This window comes from Xyrauchen texanus, chromosome 8 (assembly GCF_025860055.1).
Source record: "Xyrauchen texanus isolate HMW12.3.18 chromosome 8, RBS_HiC_50CHRs, whole genome shotgun sequence".
Lineage (NCBI taxonomy): Eukaryota > Metazoa > Chordata > Actinopteri > Cypriniformes > Catostomidae > Xyrauchen > Xyrauchen texanus.
The window spans coordinates 5,514,018-5,526,434 of NC_068283.1; the positions used below are offsets into that span (position 1 = coordinate 5,514,018).

The following is a 12,417-nucleotide window of genomic DNA, read 5'->3' on the forward strand; positions in this document are numbered from 1 at the left end:
ATCCCTGTGGCACTCCATACTTTACTTTTGTTTGGTTTGACAATTCCTCATTTAAATAGACAAAGTGGTAGCAGTCTGCTAAATATGACCTAAACCATGCTAATGCCACTCCACAAATTCCAACATAATTCTCCAGCCTATTCAAGAGAATGTTGTGATCTATAGATGTCAGAATGCAGCACTAAGATCTAAAAGCACTAGAAGAGAAATGCAGCCGCGATCAGATGATAAGAGCAAGTCATTTGTAACTCTGATAAGTGCAGTCTCTGTACTGTGATGAGGCCTAAATCCTGATTGAAATTCTTCATATATACTATTTCTCTGTAGAAATGAACATATTTGGGAGGATACTACCTTTTCTAATATTTTTGACATAAACGGGAGATTTGAAATCGGTCTATAATTAGCCAGTTCTCCAGGATCAAGTTGTGGCTTCTTAATTTGCGGTTTGATAATTGCCATTTTAAAGTTTCTTGGTACATGTCCTAAGCATAGCGAGGTGTTAATGATATTAAGAAGAGGTTCTGATATTACAGGAGATACCTCTTTTAAGAGCTTAGTTGGTATAGGATCTAACAAACAAGTTGTGGCTTTTGATGTTTCGATAAGTTTTGTTAGCTCTTCATGACCTATGATAGCGAAGGATTGAAGTTGCACATGAGGGAAATTATTCGACACTGTTTTCTGAGGTGCTATGACAGATGATTGCATAATTCCAATTTTATTTCTGATTATTTCAATTTTATCTGTAAAGAAATTCATGAAGTCATTACTCTTGAGCTGTGGCGTAATATCTGGTTCGGTTGAGGCTTTATTCCTAACCAATTTAGCCACAGTACTGAATAAACATCTAGGATTGTTGTGGTTATTTTCTATGAGTTTACTAAAATATGCTGACCTGGCAGCTTTGAGTGCGTGTTTGTAGCTACAGACACTATCCTTCCATGCACCCTGAAATACTTCTAATTTTGTATTTTTCCACATAAGCTCCATTTTCCGAGCTGCTCTCTTGAGAGCATGAGTGTGATCATTGTACCATGGTGCAGGGCTTATTTCTTTAATTTTCTTTAATCGAAGTGGGGCGACAACATCAAGGGTGCTAGAGAACACTGCATTTAAATTTTTTGTTATTTCATCAAGTTCTTCTGGGCTTTGGGGTTTATTGAGTATATGAGATAGATCTGGAAGAGTATTAGTGAAGTCATCTTTAGTGGTCGAAAGAATAGTTCTACCTGAGCGATAGCGTGGTGTAGATTGAGTAACATTAGCTGATTGCAGCATGCAAGAGACGAGGTAATGATCCGAGATGTCATCGCTCTGCTGCAGAATTTCTATATTATCAACATCAACTCCATATGAAAGAATTAAATCTAGCGTATGATTATGGCGATGAGTTGGTCCTGTTACATTTTGTCTGACTCCAAGAGAGTTGAGAATATCAATAAATGCTAATCCCAATGTATCATTTTCATTATCTATGTGAATGTTGAAGTCACCAACAATTAAGGCTCTATCTACAGTAACTACAAGATCTGATAAAAAATTTGCAAATTCACTAAGGAAATCTGAATAAGGCCGGGTGATCTATACACTGTAGCAAGGGTAAAGGGCGACAGAGATTTTTATTTATATTTGTATTTGACGGTGTCACATTAAGCATTATCAGTTCAAAAGACTTACATTTATATCCTGTCCTCTGAGTAACACCAAAAACTTCACTGTAAATTGTAGCAACACCTCCTCCTCGACCCTTCAGACGAGGTTCATGTTTATAACAATAACCTGGGGGAGTAGATTCATTTAAACTAATATATTCATCCGGTTTAAGCCAGGTTTCAGTCAAACAGAGCGCATCCAATCTATGATCTGTAATCATTTCATTGACAATTAGTGCTTTGGTAGCAAGAGATCCTCAATGAATTTAATAAAATAATTAGCTTTGGCCTGTCTTAATTCTTTTACTACTTTATTTCGCAAATTCTGGAATGTTCTCTTATCATGTGGTAATTTAGATTTAAGAGCAGCCTTTAATGCCAAGTCTCTCTGCTTCATTAGCTTCCAAAGCTGTTCATTTAACCATGGCAGATGTACTTTACTCGAGTAAGATATATTTTTACTAAATTCATTTTTAGTCGTATTAACTCTATCCATCATATTGATAAATGCTTGTTCTGTGTCACCAGACTGCATAATATCATTCCAGTCCAAGTGCTTTAATTTCTCCTCGAATTGGCCGATTAAGGATTTTGGTATAATATTAAAAAAACTTTTGCCTTCTTGTCTGTATAAAAACCTTTTTTTTTGTCAACTTTCTTACGATTAAGGTCAAGTTGTGGTCTGACATACCTGTTACCAAATTAAATGATTTTGTAATTCTTTCAGGTTTATTGGTAAAAATTAAATCTATGTGAGTTTGTGTTGATTGAGTAATCCTTGTTGGGCCAAGGATCATTTGTGTAAGATTCAACTGATCTAATAGGCTTTGATCTGATAATTTGGTCTTGAAAGAATTTAATACAAAATGTTTGAGTTCTGGGGAATGGTACATGAAAAAGTAATGTAGTACCATGGTATTACCATATGACACCATCACTACACCATTGTGACATCACAAAACGATCCTGTCTGCATGGAAATGTGTTGATTATTGAAAAGCACATATTGATTTCCACTAGGCAAGAGTAAAACTTTTGGACATTCATGTTTTAGTTTTTTAAATATGGAGTAAGAAATAAATGGAGACCACTGATAGTTTGCTTGTGTAATTTGGTTGTATATTGTATTGTTGCTATAGGGGGTGGTATTCTCCACACATGTGTGCTGCGTCCGTCTGGGATCTACGGTCCTGAAGAGAGGAGGCATTTACACAGAGTGATGGTAAGTTTCTCTCTCACTCTATTTCACCTTGTACTCTTTCACACACTGATCTCAGACAGTTGTAGTCTTCAGCTACAGCTGTGCCAGTGTGTCCAGAGCTGTGCAATATTAATGGAGTCTGTGAGAAGCTCCCGTTTCAGCCTGTGCTGTCTCATGTATGTGTTGTGAAGAAACTCCTCTCTTTTCTTGCCATCTCATTCCGTCTACTCTTTTCTCATCGTGTCTCTCGTCTTTTTGTTTATTCTTGTCTCCTCTTATTTCTTCTTGTCTTGTATTCTTTCTTCCCATCTCATGTCACCTTATCTCATCTGATCTTGTTTTGTTTCTATTCATCTCACCTTATATTATCTTGTCTCATCTTTTCTCTAAGGTGACATGAGATGTTTCTTTTCATCTCATGTCACCTTATCTCATCTCATCTTGTCTTGTTTCTTTTCATCTCACCTTGTCTCATCTTTTCTTTTCTTGTTTCTTCTCTTGTCATCTCACCTTATCTCGTCTCATCTTTTCTTGTCTGGTTTTATTTTTTCTCTTCTCATATCGTCTCGTCTCTTGTCTTGTCTTGCCTCATCTCATCTCATCTCATCTCATCTTGTTTTGTCTCGTCTCATCTCATCTTGTCTTCTTGTCTTGTTTATTCTTATCTCTTCTCACTTGTGTTGTCTCTTCTTATATCTTTTTGTCCCTCATCTCTTTTTTCTTGTCTTTTCTCATCTTGTCTCTTGTCACTCATCTCTTGTCTCATCTCAACTTGTCTTGTTTCTTTTCATCTCATTTTATTTAGTCTCATCTCGTCATGTCTCATCTTTTCTTGTCTCTTCTCATCTTGTCTCTTGTATATTGTCTTCTGGTTTCTTCTCATTTCTGGACTCATCTCATCTTGTCTCTTGTCTTGTATCTTATCATCTCATCTCACTTAATTTTCTCATCACATCTCGTCTCTCGTCTCATCTCATCTCACTTTATTTTCTCATCACATCTCGTCTCTTGTCTCATCTTGTCTCATCTTTTCTTGTCTCTTCTCATCTTGTCTCTTGTATATTGTCTTCTGGTTTCTTCTCATTTCTGGACTCATCTCATCTTGTCTCTTGTCTTGTATCTTATCATCTCATCTCACTTTATTTTCTCATCACATCTCGTCTCTCGTCTCATCTCATCTTGTCTCATCTTTTCTTGTCTCTTCTCATCTTGTCTCTTGTATATTGTCTTCTGGTTTCTTCTCATTTCTGGACTCATCTCATCTTGTCTCTTGTCTTGTATCTTATCATCTCATCTCACTTAATTTTCTCATCACATCTCGTCTCTCGTCTCATCTCATCTCACTTTATTTTCTCATCACATCACATCTCGTCTCTTGTCTCATCTTGTCTCATCTTTTCTTGTCTCTTCTCATCTTGTCTCTTGTATATTGTCTTCTGGTTTCTTCTCATTTCTGGACTCATCTCATCTTGTCTCTTGTCTTGTATCTTATCATCTCATCTCACTTTATTTTCTCATCACATCTCGTCTCTCGTCTCATCTCATCTTGTCTCATCTTTTCTTGTCTCTTCTCATCTTGTCTCTTGTATATTGTCTTCTGGTTTCTTCTCATTTCTGGACTCATCTCATCTCATCTCACTTTATTTTCTCATCACATCTCGTCTCTTGTCTCATCTCATCTTGTCTCATCTTGTTTCTTCTCATCTCAACTTATCTTGTCTTGTCTTACTTTGTCTTGTTTCATGTTGTCTCCTGTCTCATCTCATCTTGTCTAATTTTTTCTCACCTCACCTTATTTTATCTCACCTTGTCTCATATTTTCTTGACTTATCTCATGTCATCTCTTCTCTCGTCATCTTGTCTCGTCCCTTGTCTTGTCTCTCGTCTTTTTGTTTCTTCTCATCTCTTGCTTCTTTTTAACTTGTCTTTTTGTCTAGTTTCATTTCATCTCATCTGACCTTATCTCATATAATCTTTTCTCATAATTTCTTGTGTTGTCTCTTCTTATATTTTTTTGTCTCTTTTTTGTCTCTCATCTCTTTTTTCTTCTCATCTGTTGTTTCAACTCATCTTGTCTCTTGTCTTGTTTTTTCTCATTTCATCTAATCTTGTCTCTTCTCATCTTGTCTCATTCCTTCTCATCTCACGTTATTTAATTTCATTTTGTCTCGTCTCTTGTCTTCTTGTTTCTTCTAATCTTCCTTTTTTTTACTTGTATTCTTGTCTTGTTTCTTTTCATCTCATCTCACCTTATCTCATCTTGACTTTTAATTTCTTGAGTTGTCTCATGTTGTCTCTTCCTATATCTTTTTGTCTCGTCTTTATTCTCTTGTTTTTCTTCTTGTCTCTAGTCTAATCTCTTGTCTTGTTTTTTCTCATCTAATCTCATCTCTTCTTATTTTGTCTCATCTTTTCTCATCTCTTCTCATCTTGTCTCTCGTCTCTTGTCTCATCTAAAGTCATCTTATCTTATCTCAACTCATCTTGTTTTATCTTTTCTTGTCTTGTTTCATGTTGTCTCTTCTCAACTCGTGTTGTCTCGTCTTTTCATCTCTTGTCTTGTTTCTTCTCTTCTCATCTCACCCTATCTTGTCTTATCTTATATCCTGTCTTAATTCATCTCGTCTAATATTCTCATCTCACTTTATTTAATCTCATCTTGTCGTCTTGTCTTGTTTATTCTTATCTCTTCTCACCTTATCTTGTCACATCTCATCCTGTCTTGCCTTTTCTTGTCTTGTTTCATGTAGTCTCTTCTCATATTGTCACGTCTTCTTTTTTCTTATATCTCTTGTCTTGTTTCTTCTCTAATCATCTCATCTCACCTTATCTTGTCTCATCTTGTCTTGTCTCCTGTCTCATCTCATCTTTTCTCATTTCTTCTCACCTCACCTTATTTCTTCTCATCTTGTCTTTTCTCACTTTTTCTTATCTTATCTCATGTCATCTCTTCTCATCTTGTCTCGTCTCTTGTCTCTCGTCTTCTTGTTTCTTCTAAAATCTTTTTAACTTGTCTTGTTTCTCATCTCATCTCACCTTATCTCATCTTGTCTTGTCTCATATTTTCTTGTATTGTCTCATGTAGTCTCTTCTTATCTCTTTTTGTCTAATCTTTTGTCTCTAGTCTTTGTGTCTTCTCATCTCTTTTCTCATCTCATTTTGTCTCGTGCCTTGTTTATTCTCATCTCACCTAATCTTGTACCGTCTCCTATAATCTTTTCTCGTTTCTTCTCATCTCATCTCTTGTCTTGTCTCTCCTCTTTATTCTCATCTTATCTCACTTTTTTTTATCTCACCTCATCTCTTGTCTCATCTCATCATGTCTCTAGTTTCCTGTTTGTTTGGCTTGTTTCTTTTCTTCTCATCTCATCTCACCTTATCTCATCTCGTCATGTCTAATCTTTTCTCATCTCATCTCTTCTTATCTTGTCTCTCATATTCTTGTTTCTTCTATCTCTTTACTCATCTCAATTTGTCTCTTGTCTCGTTTCTCATCATCTCACCTTGTCTTGTTTCGTTATGTGTTGTCATCTTGTCTAGTTTCTTCTCTTCTCTTATCTCATCACATCACATCTCTTCTCTTTCCTTTTCTTTCTTGTCTCATGTCTCCTCTCGTCTCCTCTCCTCACAGGTGAATGTGGAGAGGAGGTTGTTCAGCTTTTGTTTTGGGGATCCTAATGCGAAGATGAATTGGGTGCATGTGGATAATCTGGTGATGGCTCATGTTTTAGCAGCTAAAGGACTGACTGCAGAGAGAAGATTTGTGGCGGTATTTGTAAAACAACACAGTTACAAATGTTTCATTTGATTGCAATCAGCAGCTTTGAACGCACATTATTTGTGATGTATTAACAAGTTATTTGTGGTTTTCAGAGTGGACAGGCCTACTTTATCAATGATGGGGAGTCTGTCAATGTTTTTGAGTGGTTGAAACCTCTGGTGAGTAGCACTCCAACCAAATTTCTTTAATTAACCAGATTTATATATTTGAAAGTTTCCTCCTTGTATTGCTATTATATTTGTTCTGTTACTGTAAGATACTAAACATCTGTCTCTCTTCAGTTTGAAAGATTGGGCCACAATCGACCATTGATCTACCTTCCTGTATCTCTGGTGTACTCAGCAGGTGGGACCCTCAAATTAAGTTTTAATTAATAATTTAAAGCTGAAGTGTGGAATTTCTGCAGCACTAGTGGCACCATACAAAATAACAAAAAACAATGACTTTTCAAAATGGTTTCCTGGGCATTTCCCCTGTCTTTAAATAGATAATACCATCCCCAACTCACACGATTGCTTAGAGGAATGTTGCTGTGTTGGCTTGTCGTGATGCTCTTAGAAACAGAGCATTACTTTGAAAGTGTATCAGTGTTTACACTTTTTGGGGAAATCAACCTATGAAAGACTTCATTGTAATTGTTACTATATATTAAGTAAGGATAGGAGAAAGTATTTTAACATGTAAAAATATTACATAAAATAAAATGACTTATTCTTTTTAAAAAACATTTATGGTTAAAAAATGAAAACCCTTCTATGGTGCAATAATAATGATTGGAAGAATGTTACTAAAAACAGTATTTCTCAGTTGTTTTTTATATTTCTGTACCTGGAGACATTTAATTTCATGAAATATCTTTTTCATCTACATATCATCTTTAAATGAATGTACTAAATTTAATTTCACATCTTCCCCAGCAATTCTCATGGAGCGATTGCATGTGGCTCTGAGTCCTATAGTGGAAATTCCATTGCTTCTGACAAGAAATGAGGTACATTTTTTCCATTCATCCTTCATTTTGTGGTGTTTGCTAGGCAAGCATCACTACTACCATTGTTTACACTCAGTTGATGATTTGACCAAACAGATAACCCCAAGAATCAAACTTCAGTGCATAATTGCTGCTGTTTGCTCTAATTTCCTTTTCCTAATAAAGTTGTTTTAATGATATTTCTGTATCCCTCCACAATAACAGGTCATTAAATAGCTTTAACAAATTTACAAAAATATGGGACATCCCGGCTAATACAGGAAAGTTAGCAAACCTAGTTCACAATGACCCACCCCATATTTATAGATATATATATATAAACTCAGCAAATAAAGGAAAGTCCCTTTTTAAGGACACTGTGATTTAAAGATAATGTTGTAAAAATCCATATAACTTTAAAGATCTTTATTGTAAAGGTTTTAAACAATGTTTTCCATGCTTGTTCAATGAACCATAAACAATTAATGAACATGTACCTGTGGAACGGTCATTAACACACTAACAGCTTACAGACGGAAGGCAATTAATGTCACAGTTATAAAAACTTAGGACACTAAAGAGACCTTTCTACTGACTCTTAAAAACACCAAAAGAAAAATGCCCAGGATCCCTGCTCATCTGCATGAACGTGCCTTTGTCATGCTGCATGGAGGCATGAGGACTGCAGATGTGGCCAGAGCAATAAATTGCAATGTCAGTACTGTGAGACGCTTAAGACAGCGCTACAGGGAGACAGACTGAGGGCTTGTAGGCCTGTTGTAAGGCAGGTCCTTACCAGACATCACCGGAAACAACGTCACCTATGAGCAAAAACCCACCTTCGCTGGACCAGACAGGACTGGCAAAAAGTGCTCTTCACTGACGAGTCGTGGTTTTGTCTCACCAGGGGTGATGGTCGGACTCGCGTTTATCATTGAAGGAATGAGCGTTACACTGAGGCCTGTACTCTGGAGTGGGATCGATTTGGAGGTTGAGGGTCCGTCATGGTCTGGGGTGGTGTGTCACAGCATCATCGGACTGAGCTTGTTGTCATTGCAGGCAATCTTAATGCTGTGCATTAAAGGGAAGACATCATCCACCCTTATGTGGTACCCTTCCTGCAGGCTCATCCTGACATGACCCTCCAGCATGACAATGCCACCAGCCGTACTGCTCGTTCTGTACATGATTTCCTGCAAGACAGGAATGCCAGTGTTCTGCAATGGCCAGTGAAGAGCCCGGATCTCAATCCCATTGAGCACGTCTGGGAACTGTTGGATCGGAGGGTGAGGGCTAGGGTCATTCTACCCAGCAATGTCCGGGAACTTGCAAGTGGCTTGGTGGAAGAGTGGGGTAACATCTCACAGCAAGAACTGGAAAATCTGTTGCAGTCAATGAGTAGGAGATTCAATGCAGTACTTAATTCAGCTGGTGGCTACACAAGATACTGACTGTTACTTTTGAATTTCAAAGTTTCACCGCTGGATAAACGGTGAGCCAATGTTTTCCCATCTTTTGCTCTGGTGTGCAGACAATAATTACACAAGTTAAATGTTGAATTATTTAAAAATCAAAGCATCCTGAAGTCCTAAAACTTATATATATATATATATATATATATATATATATATATATATATATATATATATATATATTGTCCAGCCATACTGGTAGATATGTGTGTGTGCTGCTCTGCTCTGGTGCTATGGCTACTCTTATAGTGTGGCAGATTAGATTACCATCAATGCCTAGTTACTTTTAAGTCTCCTGTAAAAGTTAAGTTAGTGTAAAATCAGAAAGAGAGAGTTTAGTTAGTAGAGCTGGGTGTGGACTGCCACTGTGTCATACATTATTCATGAGAAACACAAGCCACAGACTGAAGGGGTGATTCTGGTCAGATGGCGGCAGGTTTGATGATTGTTTTCTGAATAAAACATGAGCACCAGCTCCTTGCTGGAACTTTAGGTTGAGACGGACAGGTGAAGTGGCACTGAGGAAAGACACACACAAAATCAGGAAATGAGCCTGTCAATCACACAGGCTCCATCTCAGTTTCAAAATCGTACACTTTTATATCCAATATCCGATACATATTCAAAGTGTGATACATTAAACAGAATGTTGTATGCATTAGGCTATACATATGTGTGTGTTGTAGTGTTCTGTCCACTAGATGGCACAGTCTGTTTTATACAGTGGCAGCTATTTTGATGCAAAGACCCCCAGATATCTTGATGCCTTTGTGAGGGACCCCCTTTCTAAAATATAAAGACAGCTGTTTATATTTTGATGTGTTAAGATACATTTATGTGTGCTAGGCTATTACGCAATATGTTGTTTGCAAAATTACATAATTGGCATTTATATTGTCATTGAACTAAAGTCTACAAAAATAAAGGATTGAAATATTAATCTAGAAAATATTTACTTTATTAGAAGTTATGAGAGGAGTTATTTTATTAAAGGAAGGACTTTTTCTCTGAAATTTTAAACAGACCACCTTGCACCCTCCTGCAGATAATAAGAAATGTCTTTGTAAATATGGGAAACATAGTAATAATGCTGCAAATATTACAATAATATATTACAAAAGTGATCAGATCACTCAAATCACATTTAAAGGTTGTTAGAAATGTATGAAAACACATCACATTTGAGCTGTAAACACTACAACATCCGTCTTGATGCATCCCAAACAGCAGCGAAGCACTGCCCCTCACCAGTCAATCAAACACTGTGCTGGTTTTGAGTGGCTTTAAACTGAAAAAACACCGGATCTCTAAATTTTAAAAAGCTAATTTTTGTACGTGCACAAAAACTGTACATTTCTTCAGTGTGTATGATATCAACATGCAGTGACATTGATGAGAAGCATGCACACTTTAAGCTCAGTTATGCAGGTACACCCCTACACTGTAAAATAAATCCTGTTAAATTTATGGTAAAAAAAAACTGGTAGCTGTGATTGCTAGAAATTCACTGTAAAAAACACAGTAACCACATTTCAGGCTTTACGATATGTCATTTTGTTGCCTGTATATTTTAAGATTCACGGTGCATTACTGTCGTTTATATTGTTAAATGCTAAACTTAATATATTAACCTTCTGAAACTGTAAAAATCTGCATTTTACTATATGTGTTGTTAATCACTGTAATAATATACATGAAGTTCATCAGTAAAGGCTCTTCCAGGAGCAATGACCAATAAACATATAGATGCAGCGCTCAGCGTCACTCACACAAACACATATTACCATCAGGGTAACACGTGTGACATTTAAATAACACAATAAACATTAACTAAACTGCATTAAATATAACACAGAACACCCCAATGTACATAACTGATGTTAAAAACAATAAGAAACATAACTATTCCCATAAAATATAAAACATATGATGGGTCAAGCAGGGAAAGGTTTTAAGATAATTCCTGTGGCCCTGGTGTATTGGTTTAGATAGCAGTGTTTTGGGTCGGGGGGTAAGACAAGACCTGCCCTGGCTCTTGGCTCAGTGGAGATTTTCCATGTAGATACCCAATCTGTAGGCTGGGAAGGGGAGAGAGGCTGTGGCAGCATTGCATCATGCCAGAAGAGCACAAGGATGCAGAGCAGCTTTATGTAAAATTAATGCCAGGTAAAAGGAGGTCATTAAAGCCATTAGTAGATAAAAAAAAAAAAACCTCAGAATGTAATCTGGTGAAGCCAAAACCTGAAGCCAAATCTCTCAGTTGAGTTCACCAAAATAATAATAATAATAATTTACTCACAGGACTCTATTTTCATGACCACACTAAGTGAAGTGCAACACACAACGAACGTGTGATAAATCTTATATTATTTTCATGAGAGCACTAATTCTTAGCACAATTTTTGTGCCAGTGCACAGCACAAATGGGTGTGGGTGTGCCATCTGTGGGTGCATGCGTGCAAATTGCGGGGGTATTGTATGTTAATAAAGTGGTGCAAAGCCTTTATTATTTTTGTGTTTATATTTACAATGATATGTTTCCATTTTGAACATTTGAACAATTTCCAAATAGAGAGGTAGGATCTCAATGACAGATAACAAATTACAACAAGTCTTACAAAGAAAATGAAACAAAAAAAAAAGGTTAATAAATTGAATGTATAGTGTGTGAGTATATAAAATGTCCCAGTCCTACCTCTCCCATAGGATGGTGATACTAAGTCCAGTAGTGAAGATGAGATGATGAAGAGTTGATACCAACTGGAGGAATGTCCACCAGGAGAAGTGCAAATGAGTTCACAGATGATTCACCCAATGAAGAGGGTGTCAATAAAACAGCCTGCATAAATGTACATTTTCATAAAATTACAAGAACAAGAAATTGCTATCTCATTATAAGAGAATAGACATTGGTCAATGGTCGGATTATGAGTAGCAAGGGCCCCGGGGGCCAATTTTCTTTTAGGGCCCTCTTGGTCAAATTATCTTTCAAAGTTAAGATCCGCGCAGTCGATTTTCATTGATTTAAGTCCCTTTTCATACCCGTTCTGTTATTTACTCAGATTAACTCAAACCTACAGCACGGTTGTGGTAAAGAAAGCGCTCAACTGAAACAGATTTGCTGTACAGCCACTGTTCTTAAAGAGACTGTAACATTTTAATGTTTGTTATACATAATGTAAACTCAGTGTATTTGTAAATAATAAAAATTATGCATACAAAAAACCAAGAATGTTACAAAATATTAAACGAATGTGTAAACATGCATATATTTAAAGGGGCAATAATACATTATGACTAGGGCTGTCAATCGATTACAATTTTTAATCAAATTAATT

General features: G+C 36.5%; 1 protein-coding gene across 1 annotated transcript in view; it reads left to right on the forward strand.

The window, feature by feature from the left end:
• LOC127647546 (putative short-chain dehydrogenase/reductase family 42E member 2) overlaps positions 1-12,417 on the forward strand; it is a 38,726-nt gene that overhangs the window by 19,210 nt on the left and 7,099 nt on the right. The window contains exons 7-11 of the mRNA XM_052131840.1: positions 2,795-2,877; positions 6,488-6,625; positions 6,730-6,795; positions 6,919-6,982; positions 7,555-7,628. Coding sequence (XP_051987800.1) covers positions 2,795-2,877; positions 6,488-6,625; positions 6,730-6,795; positions 6,919-6,982; positions 7,555-7,628 — 425 coding nt within the window. The remainder of the gene's footprint in view (positions 1-2,794; positions 2,878-6,487; positions 6,626-6,729; positions 6,796-6,918; positions 6,983-7,554; positions 7,629-12,417) is intronic.